The 20,790-nt window shown below is 43.2% G+C and overlaps 1 protein-coding gene and 1 long non-coding RNA gene across 6 annotated transcripts in view; one reads left to right on the top strand and one right to left on the bottom strand.

The window, feature by feature from the left end:
* Positions 1 to 20,790, top strand: part of LOC117819116 — a 107,525-nt gene that overhangs the window by 36,770 nt on the left and 49,965 nt on the right. The window lies entirely within an intron of this gene.
* The window catches only part of npffr2a (neuropeptide FF receptor 2a), a 59,203-nt gene continuing 39,826 nt past the window's right edge, over positions 1,414 to 20,790 (bottom strand). The window contains exons 3-4 of the mRNA XM_034692344.1: positions 17,304 to 17,403; positions 1,414 to 2,847 (exon numbers count right to left, since the gene is read on the bottom strand). Coding sequence (XP_034548235.1) covers positions 1,995 to 2,847; positions 17,304 to 17,403 — 953 coding nt within the window. The 3' untranslated portion in view covers positions 1,414 to 1,994. The remainder of the gene's footprint in view (positions 2,848 to 17,303; positions 17,404 to 20,790) is intronic.

Below are 20,790 nucleotides of genomic sequence, written 5' to 3'. Positions count from 1 at the left end.
TTACTCCCCACGTCTGCAGATTTGAAGATCTAGTGGATGATTTTTATTTATCATGGATAAGTTCTAGCGCTAGTTAGCATAGCCACATAGCTATATGTTCGTAGCTGTAGCTGTGTACCAAGACACGTCGACATACTGATAAATAAAACAAGAAACACTAAATCTGTGACCAATCCTTCAGAAAGGTCCTGCTGCAGGCGCCTCTCCGTCAGGATCAGATTCTGGATCAGATTCAGAGGGTTGAAGTAACGCGATCTGTGAGCAGCCGTGTATATTCAGCCAACATGTAAACATTAGATCATCGTGCTGGAGAGCCGAGGGCACATCCACTTCCTGAGGGGGCGTGGTCAGAGAGAAAACAGACTGTTCTGAGGAGGGCTGAAGAAGAGGGTTCTTCAGGCAGACCAAAATCTGATTTCAAAGTGTTTTTTTGAGCATAAACTTTAAAGACATGTTTTGGGGACCTCTTAGACCAATATATGTTGATGAAAAAAGCGTGATATGTCACCTTTAATGGGGTTTCCTGGGCTTTTGGGGTCAGCCTCAAGTGGACACTTGAGGTACTGCAGTTTTTAGTTCTTGGCTTCATTTTAAAGGTTGCGACTTGATTTCCACCTCTTTGCTGTGTCCCAGGCTAACTGAAAGTTTGGGCACCACCATCTTTGGGCTTTAAACTGCCTCTTCAAAAACCAATGAGCGTCACCACTTAAGCTACGTCCATGTTTTATACAGTCTAGAGGTGGGGAAATGATTTTCGAATGTTCGTTCACTTTGTATAACTTCAAAGAGTTGCTTTGAATATTTTCTCATTTTAAAAGTAACATTTTTCATCCTTTTTACCGTAGCCTGGTTGTAATACAGTATTCCCGCCAGACGGTGGCTACAGAGCGTCTTAGAAGCTTAAACTGGAGGGGCAGATATGTTCGTGAATGAAATGATCTCTGAAGAAGTTTCATTAGAAATATCATTACAGACTGTACAGCCATCACTTTGAAGGCCTGAGGTCCAATAGAGACTGAGCTATTTTCTTTTTAATGCGGTTCAAAAAGGTCCCAAAGAATAATGAATTAAATGCAAAAACTAGTAATAACATGCCTTTGTTTGTCAGAGTACTATCACACAGGCTGCTGTGAGGACAATCTAACAAAGGAGAAGCCTTGGTTGATTTCTCTTCTGTGTAGAATTTAGTAGCAGGTGCAAAAACCACTGTGCTGTATGACCCTGATCACAGGAACACGACAGGAAGTTCTCTCACTTTTTCTATTTCGTACACGAGCAAACTTTTATGAAACACACTGCCTCACTAATTACATGATATGACTTTCCTATTCCACGTTTGAGAGTTGCTCTGGTACCTGGAGTTCCCAATAGCAGTGACTCACAATGAAAGCAAGTTATTTTTTCAGTCCATCATTTTGTACCAACACAACAAGGACATTTAATGAATTCACGTTTGAAATCTGCTCTGCAAACTATAAAGTACAGGGTGCTTTGATGCCTCTTTATACATTTATACATACAGATTTTTAAAAAGGTATGTCACTGAGCAGGACAGGGACCCTTTAGCGGTGCTATATCAGCTGATCTGAGGTGTGTTCCTCTTGAACTAACTAACAGAATAACCTGCTCTCGTTTTTAAAATGGCCCAATATGTGCAAAATACATTGTTTGTCTTAAAGGTGATAAGCAACGTATGCAAGACAAAGCACTGTGTTTTCAAATTGCAAAGTTAAATAGCAAGGTGGCATTTACTTGTGTCACAAGCAAATACTGTGAGGTAGCTTGCTGAATAAAGGATAAATTACTCCTTTACTTGTTTTGTTTTTTGTAGCAGTTTCATTTCACAGTGTAAAATGCCATAGAAACCTTTTGATGCGAGCCTGATCGTATTTTATTTGTTTTGCTCAGTAAAGGATTTAAGCTCGAATGAGGAGAGCAATTTTCTTGAAATGAGAACACATTTGCTTATCACCTAGAAGAATGTCTCTGCCTTCTCAAATGGACACCGCAGTAACACCCCCACTGCTGCAAGAGCCCTTCTCCAAGTCCTCCATGACCAAGTCCTGTTCAGTGACATGATTGAGTCGCCTGGAAGTGTTCTTATCCAGGCTGTTGAGAGAAATGGGTTCCAGAGAGGTCTGTGCATTATTAGCTGGGAGCACAGAGTTCCCCTGCAGCCTGTGCGAGTAGGTTTTCCTCCGCTGGCCTTCCGCCGTGCACAGGCTGAACTTGAACACGGCTTGAAACCCTCTGCGGAAATTCTCATTGAAGAAACCATAGATGATGGGATTGACGCTGCTGTTGAAGAAAGCCAGCCAGTGGGCAAACGGGTAAATGTAAATATTGATTATTCTGTACTGCTGCTCGGTCAGCCTGGCGTAGTCGCTCAGCATCATGAGAGTCCACAGAGGCAGCCAGGAAAGGATGAACAGCAGAGCAACTATCAGAAGCATTTTAATCACCCTCTGCTTCTTTTTGGACACGGAGTGGCGGTTGTCATGGCCCGGTTTCCCGCCTGTTGGAACAGCTGTCTTGAAAAGAGTGATGCCGATCCGGGCGTACATGATCACAATGAGGGAAAGGGGAGCAAGGTAGATGTTGGCAAACAGAACAGTGGTGTAAATCTTTCTCATCTCCTGGTTTGGCCAGTTCTCTCTGCACCAGTAGAAAGGAGTGGTTTTGTTGTCATAGCCCAGCAACACTCGGATGGTTCGCTCCTTCGTCACTTGCAGCATCACCCCAGAAGGACACATGATGGAAATAGCCAGGACCCAGATAATGACTATTATCAGGGTAGCTGTAGAGATGGTCAGCTTCTGCTTGAATGGGTAGACGATGCATCTGAATCTGCAGAGGGATGAGAAGAAAGACTGGATGAGGGAAATGCATGCAGACATTAAATCTGCATGAAGAGTCTATTTCACACACGACGTTCAGTGACAGCAGAGGATTTTTTTTCTGTTGTGTAGCATGATAGTGTTAAAGCCATAGATGGCACCGATAGAGCCCTCACATATCTGTGGACCCCTGCTGTGTTATAATCATAGACTGTAAATAAAAATGGACAGCGTTGCTCCGCCTCTTCCTGTTGTATGGTTCTGAAGCCAAAAAATCCTCCTCCTGGGCGCAGCCATTGTGCAGCCAGAGCCTGTGAAGCCACTGTAACAAGCTCTACCCTACAGTGTAAGGTCACAAGACGCTGTGTCCTTTGAAGTTTCCCTCTACGGCGGCTGTGAATCAAAGCAAACAGGAAGTAAAACCCCGTTTTTTAAACTCTAATAACTAACGAAAAAGAAACTTTTCAGGAAAAAGAGGCCTTGGACACAAAACACTCAAATACTAACTACATATCACCACAGCATACGGATGTGAGAAACATTCATACGACGTGTATTTATTTTTTAAAGTTTGACTGCAGACAGAGATTTTTTGACCTATACTGCAGCCAGCCACCAGGGGGCATACACATTGCTGAAAGCCTCACCACCAGGGCTATATCCGGCTCGCTTGGTTATAATTTATAAAATGGTTTGCAGGTCTTTTCCTTTGATTGTGTTTGTACACAGTGCACATAGGAGTTGAATTTCATTCTAGGCGTTTTTCGACTGGAGGAACTTTACCCCGGAACTAGGGATTCTACCCCTGAACTACGTGCATTTCGACCGGTGGAACTAGGGTCTAAATATAGTTGAGGGGTAGATAATCTCCCTCCTAAAAAGCCCCTGCTAGGCGGGTAGTACTTTTCAAAAAGCCCCGGGGCTTTTGAGGGGCAGGGCCTTCAATGCTGAACATGTCTGATTGGTAGATTAACCACAGTGTTTTTATTCCTCCCTCCGTCCACAATAACATCACACACATCTGTGATTCACTTGATTTCTCTTTCTTTCATTAGTTTTTATTTGTTCTATCTTTTTTACATGTGTGTACTGTGTGTAGAAGCTGTGATTCTCTTGATTTAGCAGCTTGTAACAGTAGTCTTCTCTCAGCCCATAGCAAATGCGTCTCTCCCGGTGTTCCGGTTTTAAAAGTGACCCTGTAAACTGGAGACCTTCAGCTGAACGTGTCAGCGTTTGTGGAGTTTACACAGCTGTTGAAACACAGAGGGAGTTTTAAGATTTAATATCCTCATCAGATAAGTATTTAATGATCGTCTAAAGACGTTTATGAGGGATGCATCTGGCTGAAAGTCGGCGGTTAACAGGGTCGCGGTTTAAACCAAAACACCAGCCGATCTCTGCCACGCCTTTTTGAGTTCAAAAGGATTTTAAAGCCGTGTTGAAACGTCTTTGCTACTCGCGCTTATCTCCTCTCATGTGTTGATTCAGTGAATCCATCTGTGATGAAATATAGCACCATCTAAAACAGCACCAGCTGAGTCTCTTCCATGCTAACAGGCTAACTGTTGTGATACCTGCCGGTCCCTTGTCTTCTGTGTTGTCACCTGTGATGAATGGCATTCGTCTTTGTCCTACTGCCCTCTACTGGTCTGGTGGTGTAGTGCATTTACTTTTTTTTCCTCCATTCATCACTGGCCTGATTTGCACAATCTACCCGGGACTTCAGCCAGCGGTCGAAACGCAGACAACAATGGGGACACAGGAACCTTTTAGTTCAGAGTAAAGTAGTTCTGGGGGCTAAAAGACCCCGGAACTCTTGGTCGAAATGCACCTTTTGTTTATGTTCCAGTGGACATACTAGTTGTCATATAGAGATGCCGAGAGTGCTGATTGGCTAAATCGTCTTTAAGATTTGGAAAGAAAGGTACTTTATTGATCCCCAGGGGGGAAATTCAATTTTTTCACTCATGCTATTTGGACATGCTACACATACAGGTTTTTTTTTTTTTAAAAAGTGAGGATACTGCCGTCAACCAGTGCACCCCAAGCAGTTGGGGGTTCGGTGCCTTGCTCAAGGGCACCTTGGCAGTGCCCAGGCAGGTGAACCAGCACCTCTCCAGCCACCAGTCCACTTGCCAAACTTGAACCAGCGACCCTTTGGTTCCCAAGCCAAGTCCCTATGGACTGAGCTACTGTCGCCCCCATTTGATGTCCCCTTCCTGATAAAAAGCCACCTTCTTGTTGCCTCGCTCTTCCCATGCCACACCAGCATGCACTCTTTCATTTGACTTTTGTATTAGTGCACACTTCACCACTCAAAGTTCATACACCACATGCACACTACTGATGATCCAATCCTTTTAACACCTCATTCATTGTAATTCCTGTTTTGTTTTTTTTAGCTTTACTTTGGTTTCATTGTGCTCTGAAACAACAGCAGGATAACTATCCCAGCTGCCCCCCGATTGTATCCGCTCTGTTTGGTAATGATATATAATGAGTGAGTCAAACTGTGCACAGAATTTTGTCTTGGCACAAAAACACGCCATGCCACCTTTGAGAGATGTTTATAGATCACTCTGGGACATATGAGATTATCAGGAAGCTCTGAATGGGGTTGAAACAAGTTATCAGAGTGCTATTTGATTCTGCAAATGATTGTGTGTCCTTTTAGAACACCAGAGAGGATTCGCTTTGGATATTGATTTGCACTTTAAATCGCAACAATTGAACCGCTGAAATGCACCCACCAGCTCCCCAAAATCAAATTACAAGTGGATTAGAGTGGAGGCTACAGACGGTGGTGGTCAACAGCATTTCAGCCCCCACGATCGTTCTTCTGTGTGTCTCTCATGCTCCCTCCAGAGATGCCTCTCAAGGAACACTATCTCAACACTATGTGGACTAAGCGGTTAATGAAAAACGCAGCAAACAAAGAAATGTACTTCTTATGCTCTGAATATAAAGTGTTCCCTTCAGGGGGGGGTTACAGAGCCAGCAGATAGAAAAGTAATCACTTCAAGCTCTTCTTCCTCACAGCATCCTTAACTCTGCTAGACAAACGACCTGATCATCCCTGATGGCCTCACCACCCTCAGCCCTTTGCTTTCTCTTCACTTGGTGCACATTTTATGACTTCATCTTTTTTTATTTTCATGTTTTCACTCAATTATGTATTTCTTCTGGGGGCGGCAGTAGCTCAGTCCATAGGGACTTGGCTTGGGAACCGAAGGGTTGCCGGTTCGAGTCCCAGCATGGACGAAGTTTGGCAAGTGGACTGGTGGCTGGAGAGGTGCTGGTTCACCTGCCTGGGCACTGTTGAGCTGCCCTTGAGCAAGGCACCGAACCCCCAACTGATCGGGGTGCGCTGGTTGACAGCAGTATCCTCACTCTGACATCTCTCCCTAAGCATGTTCACTGCATGTGTGTGCATTTGTATGTATATACCAAAAAAACTGTATGTGTAGCATGTCCAAAATAGCATGAGTGAAAAAATTGAATTTCCCCCCTGGGGATCAATAAAGTACCTTTCTTTGTATTCTGCTTACTGTATGGCCATTGAATGGATCTTACTTTTACCTTGGCTTCTATTGTTATTCTCGCTTGTGTACGAGCTGCTTTTATATATTTGTAATTTGTTTTTGCCATCCTTGTTATCTTTATTTGATGAAATATGGAATACACTTAAAGAGGCGCTTGCAATATTCATGTGTTCCCTCAGGGGAAGGGGTCGAGAACACTGTGAAGCAACATGCTGAAACTGGTCGGAGAATCAAACGGGGTCCTTTTAGACATTTTCAAATAATTAGAAATTGTTACAAGAAATAGGCATGTCCCAATCAGCTTTTTTGGACCCTGATACAAGTTTTTAATATTGATTATTTGCCGATAGCAAGTCCTGATCCGATTCTTGTGTTTGCCTGGATAATAGTTGCACAAGAAATAAGAGAGTTGAGCTGAACACTGTTTTTTGCCTTTAACAAAATAAGTAATTCAAAAATAACTAAAGTAGGTCTTGTGTTTATTCCATTTCACTTAATCCAGCTAGCATTGTTGTAAAACTCATAATCAGTCCCTCCAGGAAGTTGCGATTTCGCGATCGCAACTATCAACGCAAATTCAACCAATCAGCGCGATTTTTTTGCGGCCCTGCAATTTTTTACAATCACCGCAACTGTCCCGCAAATTTGACCAATTACCTCAATCTCAGCCCCTGCACGTCATCGGTTTTGTCATCAATTTCACTTCCTTGGAACATAAACATAAGTCCTCACTTGATCGGCACTTTTCAACAACAAAACACGCACAGAGAACGGGTGAAAAGAGAGGACAGCAGGCAGGACAAGTGACCATGACAACGTTGTTATTTATAGATTGAGGGGCTCAGTGTTCGCTTGGTCTCTACCTGCAGCAGGTGTGCTTTATGAACCAGCTCTCCTCACCTCCATGCATCTGTCTCATCTTCATTGATGATTTTTACCCCCGGTGTGTGTTAGTGACAAAGACACAACCGGGGGACGTCTGTTTAATATTTGATGTTTGACGTTGTTGCCGTGGTTACCGTAAAAAGCTCTGCATCTACAGCTTGATTTAATCCAGTTTGGTGAAACATCAGACACATTTAGTAAGTTTTGATCAACTCCTTGTCATCAAAGATGCAGATTAATTTCAGAGTGCCGTGAACTGACTGTGCATCAGTCGCTGCGAGGTGCATTCAGGGACCGTCGTAAATGTGCAATACAGCCCTTTCATGGCATTTTTCTGTGAATCAAGAGAATCAAAATACAGTCACAGTGGCCACATCAAGAATGTTTTCTAAAAACAACTGTAATTTAGCATATTTACTTGCCCCTGAGATGTTATTGGGGGACAAAAGCAAAAAAAAATAATTGCAACTTTCACCGCAACTTTTTCAAAAAGCTGTCACAAATTCCGGCTTTTTGGGCCGCAACAATCACAAAAAAATCCCATGAAATCCTGGAGGGACTGCATAATCTGTTTTACAAGCTCTGCTGTATGAGACCCAGAAACTGGTGTGCTTCATTAAAGCATGCTTAAATCTGAGTCTGCTCTGAACACAACTCTCACGAGGCAGTGCGTGATTCACACCGGCAGCATCTGGCTGAGAGACGGAGAATGTAAATATTAGGAGTGACAGCGAGATCAAAACATGACCGGTTTGCACGCCGCTAGCTACGGAGTGACATGTCGGTATAGAGAACGGCAGCTGCCGCTAGCCACAAGGATGCTAATGTAACAGACTGTATAGTAGGGGTGCAACGGATCAAAAAACTCACGGTTCGGATCGTATCACGGATTTGAGTCACAGATCGGATAATTTTTCGGATCAACAAAAAAAAAAAAAAAGAAAGAAGACAAGACAAATACAACTTTGTCCCTCTATTTATTTTGTAAAACACTTTTGCCCATTAAATAAAAACAACATTCAACTCAAAATTTACTGCATGTGCAAAGCATCTGTGGGCCCAGTCCTGCCTCATTCACTGCATTTCATGGCATGGCAAGTGAAGGAGAAGAGGAACTTCAAAAGTTTCACTCCATTCTTCTTTCATTTGCTGATTTTCACCATCCACTTTTCTTTGAGCAGCAAACTGTGAACACACCGTTTTATTCTAGGGTCCTACAGCTGGTAAAGTGCCAACATGCGAACTGCTCCATAAACGAAAGTGAAAGTTAAAAATTGCACTAGCAGCAGTGGACTCTAAGTGACCCAGTAACAGCCTGTCTGCGTATCGTTGACATGGAGACAAGTCCTGGTAAACACGAGGTGACCCGACCAAAACACAGAGTGAAGGGATAACAGTTCGGGGGCCACAAATAGGCGGCCGGATGCGGACCGCGGGCCACGTATTGACGGCCTCTGGTCTAGTGGGTGCGTGACGGAATTTCATAACGTGGCTCAAGCACATTCAGCATTCACTGTATTTCACAGGGAAACCAAAATGCTCCCATACATGTGACTTCCAAGATGCAGGAGGGTTATAATGTTCCTCTGCTCCTTCACTTGCCATGACTACCACTGCGCTTGACGAGTGAGTTGACGCGCAACCTTTTTTTTTCATCAACCGATCCGCGGACCACGTCCGTGCCGAACCGTGGAGAGGCATCCGTACGGATCACGGATCAACGATGATCCGTTGCACCACTACTGTATAGTTGTGTTTGGTTTACATTTTTGCCTTTTTGAACAGTATGACCCTGCAGAGTTACTGTAGGGTGCGTAGAGCAGATGTTTTTTCTGTAATGTGTCTGTCTCTGCACACGTGAGTTCTACAATAACATTTAAATCATGGCTTGAGTTCTTTATCAATGTCCCATTTATGATTTTCTCATGTATACACAGTTAAGTGAACTCAGAACGCTCAATTACACTCCGCTGCAAATTGTATTCAGTTACAGCAGATGTAAATGATGGGATAAGATGATCGCCTCAAATGCTAATCACTGGTCAATTAAAAAACGTCCAGATCGGCTCCGATCCGATAGTTGAGATCGGGACATACCCCAACTCAGAATCTTTAATCAGATAGATTTGTAATAGGAAAATCAAATATTTGAAGTCCTAAAGTGAGCCCTTAAACACAGCTGTATCCTGTACCGTGTTTACTATCTTCAATTTCATAGATTTCAACTTTATAGTAGCAGTTTTTGTCTTTAATTCTCTCCTGTCTCTTCTCCACTGTTTTCGTCTATTTCTTTTACAACAGTAAACAAAGTGACATCAAAATAACTGAACTTCTTTCTGCTCAGAGATACAATAACAGTTAGTTCACCAGAGTCTGTGATTAAAGCCTTATCTATAGCAACACTGCTGTCAAGATATAACCGGCTTTGACATTGTGTCCTTGCAGAGAGAGATACACAGTCCATTTTAAACAGAAGACGGGGTCACCACTGTCAGCTGATCCATGAAGATCAAAACTTATCATGAACTTATGTGCTGATTTTTAAAGGTGACATATCATGCAAAATGGACTTTTTAATGGTTCTCTACCTGAAATATGTTTCCCTGGCATGTCTACAAACCCCCTGAGAATGAAAAGAATCCATTCTGCCCCTGTTCTGATTTCTCCACCTTTCTGTAAATGTGTGCTGAAACCAGCCGTTTCAGACTTCAGTGCTCAGAGTCAGAGCTCGGAGCTTGTTCAGCCCATAGACTGTTTAAAATACAACTCAACCCCTCCTCTGTTTTTCATTCCCTGCACACGTGTGTGCTAACAAGGAGCTTAGGAGGGAGGCATGCTAGTTGTAGGCTGTCTTAATAAACACAAAGGTCGGTTTTACTCCCCACGCCTGCAGATTTGAAGATCTAGTGGATGATTTTTATTTATCATGGAAAAGTGCTAGCGCTAGTTAGCATAGCTACGTAGCTACATGTTTGTAGCTGTAGCTGTGAACCAAGACACACATCTACATACTAACAGATAAAACAACAAGAAACACTAAATCTGTGACCAATGGTTCAGAAAGGTCCTGCTGCAGGCGCCTCTCCGTCAGGATCAGATTCTGGATCAGATTCAGAGGGTTGAAGTAACGTGATCTCTGAGCAGCCGTGTATATTCAGCCAACATGTAAACATTAGATCAACGTGCTGGAGAGCCGAGGCCACATCCACTTCCTGAGGGGGCGTGGTCAGAGAGAAAACAGACCGTTCTGAGGAGGGCTGAAGAAGAGGGTTTTTCAGGCAGACCAAAATCTGATTTCAAAGTGTTTTTTTGAGCATAAACTTTAAAGACATGTTTTGGGGACCTCTTAAACCAATATATATTGATGAAAAAAGCGTGATATGTCACCTTTAAATATACTTTCAGGATGTGGGTAAAGGAAGAGCACATGGAGAACTTCTGCTGTGCATTTCTAACACATTTAATGTTCAAATATGATGGATTCATGAAGTTCATCAGAAAACTAAATCCAGATACAAGCAAACAAACCGTCTTCAACTTTCACCCAGGACAAAAAGTCTGCCTTTAAATTTAAATGAAATTAGGATTCTATATGTATCATGATAATTATCAATATCAAGCGATCGCCCAGCTCTACTCCAAAAATGGATAAAAAGTGAATATACAAAGTCAAAAATGAACAAATCCAGAAAATAACTGCAAAGAAAAAAAAATGCAATACAGATTTCACGACATAAGTCCTTCAGGCCTGAGGGGGGCGCTAAAAGAACAGCTTTAATATTGATGTAGAGTTTCTGCTGTTACATTTGTTCTGGACTTTGTCCTGTGTTTGTTTGTTTGTTTTTTAGATTCTTCAGCTGAATGTCCCTGAGATCGTCTGCCCTTGCTGGCCACCAAACCATTAACATAACAAATAACAAATGATTTCAAATTAGTTCCCAATTACTGATCATCAAAACCAAAGCAGGGTCATCCCTGCCTCATTACCTGAAGCATAATCAATACATAGACGAATACAGAGCAGCAGAACTTACTGTGACAGGAGCCAGTGATGTTGGAAGGAGTCAGCAGTGTGTCAGCAGTGAGTAATATGATGAGATAATGAATGTGTTTAACATTGTCATACACATTTGACAGCCGGAATAGCACATCAATAGTTCAGACCTTCATCAGCAGAGCATGAGGGACATCGTGATAAACAGTTGATCTCAGATTATCCTGCTTTACTCTCCTTCATACACACTCACACAATCAATAAAGTAAATTAAGGTTGAATAATTTTGTGGAAACTACCTTGAGACTACCAGCTTTGGATTTTATTTAAAAAATGTTGACATGAAAGAATCATAGAGATCAGGAAAGTATCCTACTGGTCTTTCTTCCTCCTCCCCTCATGATCGGCTCACAGGGCTTCAGGATCAAGCCTTTTGATTGGTCGGTAGGCGGAGTTTTCTACACACTTTTCCACTCCCTTTTTTTTGCACCCTTATGGCTGATTTATACTTCTGCGTCTCCCCTACGCAGCAGGGGCTGACGCGGACTTGAGCCCCACATACTTGTGCGTCGGTGTGTCCGTGTCGCGCAGCAATTCTCTGCCGAAACACTAGAGGGCAGTGCGGTCTCTCTGATAGCCGGTCGCCTGCTTCCGGTCCCGCTACGATCTCTGTTTACTTTTCCACAGAGTTTCAGAGCGTGTTCTGTTAATCTACAGCTGATACATGTCGCTGTTTATCATACAGACATGATTACATGAAGAATAGAGAGGAGGAGATTAAATACACTGCCGATGTGCGGCCGATGTCCGGGATCCCGGAAGTGTTGTAAATGTGGGAAATGCAAAGCCGCCGAGCGGACCAATCACAGAGCTTGAGGTCCGCGTCGGCTCTACGGGGGGTTACATTTTGGAGGAGGTGCACGTCAGCTACGTGCGTAGGCCTAGGCGTAGGTACGGGAGCTACGTAGGGTACGCCGTTGATTCAACGCAGAAGTATAAATCAGCCTTTACACAATTTTAAGGTAGCCAATCAGTGTGGTGCCTCATTATCATAGCTGCACCGCCCTCTCAGATCACTGCATGAATAATGAGGCTAGAAACTGAGAGGCTGCAGATCCTGTGAACAGCTGAAAATACCATTATATGGGACCTTAAAACACACTTATGAATCTTCTGTTCCTCTACAGTGGCCTGATAAGAACCCCAGTTTAATCATGACTGATGATGTCACCTTACAGGTTTGTCAGGAGTAAGGTGACGTGTGGATGGATAAGGCAGCAAAGACAGCAGAGACATTTGGCCTGTCTTAGTTTTGGCAGCCCAAATGGCAGACGAGAGAGCTATTTATCTCCTCTCTGTACAAATCTAATTCTCATCATGTCTGATAGATATGTGAGGTGACTTTGACTATTGGGTGTCGCAGCATTTTAAACTCCATCTCTCCTTTCCGGAGGCGCAGACAGCCTCCAGCGATTCAGATAGCGACGGAGCGACATCCCTGCTCATCTGGTGTCTGGTTGTGGGGCAACGTTCAGTTAACAGATCTGTCCTTTTTTTCTCCTCATAGCTTTATCTGCAGGAGTCTGTTCACTGTCTGCCATATACTGTACCTTACCCACTGAGCCTCTGCAGCCTCCTCCAGTGCTTCAGCAGGATTAACATTCAACTGTTGTCATCTCGATGAATAGCAATTAGGCTATTAAGCTTCATCAAGAGGGCACTTGTTTAAAAGAGGGCAAGTGTACGAACAGAGGTGACAAAGCTGTACAAGCATGCTGATGTGTTTTCGTTGGTAGGATGTGATTTTAATATCTTGTCTATTTACAGAAGCAAACAAAAATAAACTCTGCACACACAGGAACTCACACACAACCACACATTAAGGCGCTGGATTTGCATCACAGCCAACACAAACAATGCACAAACTTGAGTGCCCATTACATTTATGTCCCTTGAGTGTATCTGTGTCAGCATCGTGTTAGTAGTGCATGCAGCCGGACTTCCAGAGTCACCTACGCTCATGTGACTTCAGGTTCTGTTTCTCTGTATGAAGCACATTTCTCTTTGGGTACATGTATGAAGTCTGTGGTATGGTGGCATCATTTTAAGGCTTGCATTTGGGAGACAGGGGTCCATCCCGCTTGCTCCTGACCTCACCCCAGCCATCAGGTTTATTAGTATGGGTTTTACCAGGTTGGACAATCTGCACAGACCCTCCATGCACCAGTGGAAACCCTGACAGAAACACAATTCTCTCAGCCGTGGGTCACAACAACATCCTATTCAGAAGCGCCAGCGCAGAGTCAAATCCAGATTATCTATTGGCCAATTTTGATCAAGCGGCAACCTCCGCTCTTAAAATATGAAGCCCATGCAGAAGTGTTAAAAACTGCAGTTCTTTAAGCGTCCACTAGAGGCTGGGTGCAGAAACAGCAGAAACCACATACACACCCATTCAAAAAAGGAGATCTTTACAGCCTTGTTCAAAAAGTTATTTTTTCATAACTTGTTTTTTTTCTTTCTTTTTTTATATTAAACTTACGTTTTGCCCAAATAAGGGCATACCTGACTTGATTGACAGGCAGGCACCCTGTAGCTGTTAGCGAAAAGGCTAAAGGCCCACCTCTTTACCTCACACTAGCTCGACAGAGGTTAGGTTGAGTTCAGCATTTCTAATATGGCACAACCTTTACGATATGCTTCAAAACAGCACTTCAGAAACAGATGAGTGACGCAACGGATAAGCGCCCCACATATAGAGGCTACAGTCCTCGTCGCAGGGGTCGCCGGTTCGATTCCCGGCCGGTCGACCATTTCCTGCATGTCTTCCCCCACTCTCTACTCCCCACATTTCCTGTCTCTCTCCACCTGTCCTATATAATAAAGGCAAAAAGGCCAAAAATATAACTTTAAAAAAAAATTTTTTTTTAAGGGGGGCGTGTCCACTGCCAGTGTTTTTGGCCCTTGCAGTGCCGGTTTTCTATCCAGTGTTTTCAGCACTCAGCGCCCTCAGCGTCAACTTTTGGAACACCGCTGTGCTCATCATTGTCCGTTCTTGATTATCGACCAATCAGAATCAAGAAGGGGCGGGACTTCTACAAGCGCTCTGAAATTGAGGTCATCGGCGCTCCCGGCGCAAAAAACGGGCAGCAGTGGACACGCCGCTTTACTATACAGTCAATGGTATTGATTCCCTGTCCCCCACATGCAAGGCTAAAGTGATACCATCATACCACAGACCTCCTAATTACAGCAAAACAAACGTGCTTTCTTTAGAGAATCACCTGGAGTGAACTGAAAAAGCAAAGCCACATGGTGGGTGTACGTGCGTCTGGAAGTGCGGTTGACTTACTGACTACTGACACGATGCACTTGCACGTGTAATAGTTACATGAGTCGTCTGATGTTCATTGTGTGTCTGTTCACTGTGACTCAAATCCAGCACCCCACACACACACACATACACACTCATTTTACAGCAATGAAAATAGAAGGCTTGCAAACAAAATAAGAAGGGTGTGTATTAATGTAGATTGTGAGGATAAAGTTTTAGATTCACTTTTCATATAATGCTGATTTGCCATGATTGGACATTAAACATCACAGCCCATTGTTTCCTTTTTTTGTGAAGTGATAGTAAAAGTGTTAAACTTCAATGTGGTAAAAAATGAAGAGTATTTACCCAGAACTCTGTATTTTTTAGCACTGTGTTTAAAATATGATGAAATAACAGAGCGCACACCTGGAGATATTATATATTATTAAACAATGGAATAAAGATCGGTTCTAGAGTGTACCAAAAACTCTCATTTATCTGAAATGGCAGAATAATAAACATTTCACTTCAGTGCTATATATATATATATATATATATATATATATATATATATATATATATATATATATATAGAAATATAGATATATATATATATATATAAGCCGTATCTTCAAGAAATGAGCTGCCCATTACTCACACTGTCATTGTCAGTGAGAAAGGCAGTCTGGATTTCTCTGCTAATCAAGTGTAGGAAGATAATACTTCCACCAAACCTACACTGAATTTGCAAAGAGGAATTATAATTAGGCTGGTAAAATCTGTGTTCATAAGCAAAGAAATATAGGGCTGTTAAATCTAATAGTAGGAAGTTTGTCACGGCGCAAAGGAGACACAGCCGTGTAGATAAAGTGTAATAGAAGTCTATCTATTGTCTGCTTTCGGAGACGGAGACTCAGAGTGCACGCCGGGGGAAATTTACGCTCTGCAGGAGGCGGGCAGAACGGCAAGGTCGAGGATGACACCCAGACTCTTAACCTGAGGGCATATCTGTTTGTGTGAAATATCATCTGCTCTTGTATATGTTTTTACGAGCTTGCATGTTTTGACATAAATCTAACGCCATGGATATTCATTAATGCAGTTATTACAGTTGGAAAACCTGGGTCACATGACTCCTGTAACAGGTTGAGTTAGGACCCACAAGCAGTATCGGAAGCCAAGAGATCAGTTGGTAATGACCTTTATTGAACAGTTCATCAATAGACACGGGCAACAGGTGAATAGTCTCTCTACCTCGAACACAGGTAGGGAATCGAGTCTCTCGGGGCTCGATGACAGCCTAACGAATTGAGCACCGGTGACAGACAGATCCCGGAGGGAGTTGAAGAACAGACTCACTCGTACTCCGCAGGAGGAGAGGACGCCAAACGGCCACAAGGACGGACAGGCAGAACCCCGGAAGGGCGAAGGCAGAACTCGTAGTCAGGGACAGAAGGCGTAGGTGTTTTCCTGGGAAGCGGTGAGGAGGGATGGTCACAGGCAGGCAGGGTCGGCAACAGGAGATCAGTCCGGAGAAGAACGCTGGAAAGTCTTGCATGAGGTCAAAGAACAATCTGGCAAGGAGTGGAGAGTGGCTGCTGCTTATATACCGGCTTGATTGCAGATGAGGAGCAGGTGAGTGTGCAGGTGAACCAGGTTGCCTGATGAGGGGGCGTGGCTGGCCAGCAGAGTGGAGCAGAGGCAAGGAGAGTGGAAAATTACTGACAGAGGGGAGGAGGTGAGCAGACTGTGACAACTCCAGCTGTGTGACGGTCCTGCTCCGTGCTGCATTCTTAAAATGCAACCGGTGGGTGTTGTTGGATGAGAGAGCACGTGGAAGTCCCAACTGGAGGAGTTTTGAGACGTGGTATGAGAAAACAAGATCAAGTGGGCGGCAGTAGCTCAGTCCATAGGGACTTGGCTTGGGAACCGAAGGGTCGCCGGTTCGAGTCCCAGTATGGACGAAGTTTGGCAAGTGGACTGGTGGCTGGAGAGGTGCTGGTTCACTTGCCTGGGCACTGCTGGTGCCCTTGAGCAAGCCACCGAACCCCTAACTGCTCGGGGTGCGCTGGTTGATGGCAGTATCCTCACTCTGACATCTCTCCCAAAGTACATGTCCACTGCATGTGCGTGTGCATGATTGTATGCATATACCAAAAAAGTGTGCGTGTAGCATGACAAAAAAAAACCAACACGTACGTTTAAGTACGTTTCTTCTTCTTCTTCTTCTTTCAGTTTTCCCTCATGAGGAGGTCTTCAGAGTTTTAAGCCACAGATAGAAATACTTGGTTTGTGTGAGGCTTCTTTTTAATAATGTATCTGCCTTTAAGCAACGTTAGCTTGTTATCCAGTGAGTAAGAGAGTAACACCACTGCAAATAAAGAGAGCTAACAGAATGATTGCCGGCTTAAAGAGCAGAAATAAAAGTCAGTATGAATTTGTTTGGACTTCATTGATTTTAGGTCATAGCGTCTCTCCTTTGGTTTTTCAGCTCTATCTTCCATTCTCAGCAGCAGGCTGTTTAATAAAGGTGAAGGGTCAGGGGAGAAGGAAATCCCTGAATCTCCAATTTCAACCAAATTGAAAAGGATTGTGCAGCATTTGTAAAGGATCACAAACTCCAAGGATTCTGTTTTTGTGTGTTTTCTGTTGCACTTTTCGGAGGCATTATTCAAGTGTGAAAGGTGCTGTGGATGAAGGACGTGTAGAGTTAAAGCCAGACACTGTACCTGTCAACAGCAATAGCCACCAGCGTGAAGACGGATGCTGACACAGAGATCCCCTGAACCATGCCACTCATTTTGCAGACCAGGCTTCCAAAAGGCCATCCTGTTGACAGGAGAGATGCATTCAGCGGATTTACAACCAGGACAACAAGCCAAGACGGAACAGCAGCTCATGTGTGAATTTAGACTCACTGCATCAAACTGACTCACACTCAGAGACGTGTCAAAGTAAACAGCTGAGGGGATTCGACTCAATATGACATGTAGATGTCCTGATGGGCCAAAACCGCTTTCTTTGAAGTACTTAGTCAGGGCTGTGGGTAGAGGTACTGACAGAGGAGGTTTCTCATAGTGGGTGACTTAAAATAAACACACACTGCAACAGTGCAGCCTCCGGCTTCTGTAACGTGTGATTAAGTCTTATACATTTCTTAAATAAAGGTTGTCAGAGGGTTTAAAGCTCTCCTGGAGTGAGAGTGGTGGTTGTTACATGAATGAGCAAGTGAGGAAATAAATCAGAAGACTAAGATGCTGCAGCGAGGGAGACATACTTGGTTTAGAGAAAAAATGAAGGAGTCTTAAAAAGGCTCTCCAGTGATTGACTGAATTGGATTTGGTCCACAAGCTCGACTACTCAGTCTGTGAAAGTTTTAAACGTTTCTGTGGTCTCTGAGGGAGACTTTCAAAGTTTTTATAAAGTGAGTCTGGCAATTTCATCAAATCTGTTTCTGATTAGTCTGAACACTTAAACACATTTAACATAGAAAGTGTGAGCTGTTAGACCACCCTCCTGTACTGGTTTATCTCTTTTTGAATATTTAACCAAATGAACCATTCTCATATAACATAGGCACTGTGGATGTGCATGTATCGACTAAACCATTAAACATCATAACATTCGCCAGTCCGCATCAGCATCACTAATTGGTTAATTGTATCATTCATATTGTTTTTCAATTTAATATCTACCGCAATAAGGCTACAATGCTCTACTACCCAGATGTAAACAAGCACAGCTGACAGATAGCATCTCGTAGCGCGGAGCGGTTTTGCAATATCTTCATTTAGAAAATCTAGATATTAGGGGTGACCCCAAATAGTCGAATATTGGACGATTCGTTCTAACGAGCCTTAGTCGACTGCCAATCCCATAGTCGAATATTTGCATATGAAACGTGGATCATTCCATTCAAACCATGGGGGTGCTCAATGTCTAATTTTACATTATTTTCCTGTTTCATGTAAAAATAGTGTCTCATTTAGCGTATTTTGATATAAATATAATCTTATTTAATGTAATTCTGAGAACAGCTCTTGAAGTGTTAAATCTCCTTAAGGTGGTAATTAAATCTCCCCTGGTAATTAAAGGTGGACTCTCCCATTTAGCGGGACCTGTGGAGCAGACGTACCTCAGCTGGTCTTTAAATCTTTCTACGTTCATGGCAGCTCAAAATGTCAGGAAGTAAAACTTCAGTTGATCCTAAAAAATAGTGATGAAGATGAGGAGCAGCTTCATGAAGAGGGCTGTGAGATCAAGGATTACCGGACCACACAAAAACTGTACGGGGCCAAACCGAACGAGCTCTTATTTTTGTACTCTATCTTCCATCAGGATCAATAAATTCTGTCTTAAAGGTGACATATCACGCTTCTTTCATCAACATATATTGGTCTAAGAGGTCCCCAAAACATGTCTTTAAAGTTTATGCTCAAAAAAACACTTTGAAATCAGATTTTGGTCTGCCTGAAAAACCCTCTTCTTCAGCCCTCCTCAGAACAGTCTGTTTTCTCTCTGACCACGCCCCCTCAGGAAGTGGATGTGGCCTCGGCTCTCCAGCACGTTGATCTAATGTTTACATGTTGGCTGAATATACACGGCTGCTCACAGACCCGCGTTACTTCAACCCTCTGAATCTGATCCAGAATCTGATCCTGACGGAGAGGCGCCTGTAGCAGGACCTTTCTGAAGGATTGGTCACAGATTTAGTGTTTCTTGTTGTTTTATTTATCAGTATGTCGACGTGTGTCTTGGTACACAGCTACGAACATGTAGCTATGTGGCTATGCTAACTAGCGCTAGCACTTATCCATGACAAATAAAAATCATCCACTAGATCTTCAAATCTGCAGACGTGGGGAGGAAAACCGACCTCTGCAAGAAAGGCAGCAGGACCTTTCTGAAGGATTGGTCACAGATTCTGTGTTTCTTGTTGTTTTATTTGTTAGTATGTAGACGTGTGTCTTGGTACACAGCTACAGCTACAGCTACAGCTACAGCTACAGCTACAGCTACAGCTACAGCTACAGCTACAGCTACGACATGTAGCTGTGTAGCTATGCTAACTAGCGCTAGCACTTTTCCATGGAAAATAAAAATCATCCACTAGATCTTCAAATCTGCAGTCGTGGGGAGTAAAACCGACCTTTGTGTTTATTAAGACAGCCTACAACTAGCATGCCTCCCTCCTAAGCTCCTTGTTAGCACACGTGTGCAGGTAATGGAACACAGAGGAGGGGTTGAGTTGTATTTTATACAGTCTATGGGCTGAACCAGCTCCGAGCTCTGACTCCGTTACAGACCGGATATTGTTGTGACGTAACAAAAACACGGAAGTCTGAAACGGCTCGTTTCACACACATTTATAGAAAGGTGGAGAAATCAGAACAGGGGCAGAATGGATTATTTTCATTCTCGGGGGGTTTGTAGACATGCCAGGGAAACATATTTCAGGTAGAGAACCATTAAAAAGTCAATTTTGCATGATATGTCACCTTTAACATATTAGCCTTGTTTCTACCAAAGTACTCCAGGTGTCATTTCAAATTAATAGAAAAGAAGAAAAGAGAAACGTGATGTTTACCTTCAGGATACAAAACCAAGACACCACAGAAACCTGCCTGTAACCAAGATTATAGTGTGCATGTCAACACTCTCTCAGGAGAATAACAGATGTTTGTTCTAAACTCTTGACTCCAAGATCAAATGTTACATTCAACAGGGATAGATAGATTAGCAACATGTTTGTAGTTTTTCTTTCTTTGTTTGATAAAAACATGTTTATTCACCACGAGAGAAGCGTAAGCCCTTTTGGATTGGTGGAGAGGTCACCTCCAGGGAGTAATGACTCAGAAGCTTATGGCAGCACCTCTTTGGTTGCACCCACGCTCCTCCCCGTTCTAAATTTAAATTCCACTTATTTAGACTTCAACCCAGGTCACTGCTGCCTTTTCAGAGCACGTCCAATCAGATTACAGATGGCCAAGAGGCTTAAATGTAGAGGAATCATTCCAAAGAGATTGGAGTCATTTCAAAGCATGAGTGGGCATTTCTTCAGCGTAATTTTACAGTCCTGCTTTAGTAATTATGTAATCTAAATGAAGAGTGTTGGCATTAAGCTGCTCCACTCTTGTGACTTGACCAGCAAAGCAGGGGATACAGCCCAGTCAGCACTTCATCAGACACTTTGTAGAGGCTGGAGTGAGAAACAGA

Source organism: Notolabrus celidotus, chromosome 9 (genome assembly GCF_009762535.1).
Source record: "Notolabrus celidotus isolate fNotCel1 chromosome 9, fNotCel1.pri, whole genome shotgun sequence".
Taxonomy (NCBI): domain Eukaryota; kingdom Metazoa; phylum Chordata; class Actinopteri; order Labriformes; family Labridae; genus Notolabrus; species Notolabrus celidotus.
This window is presented reverse-complemented; position numbering and strand designations above follow the sequence as displayed.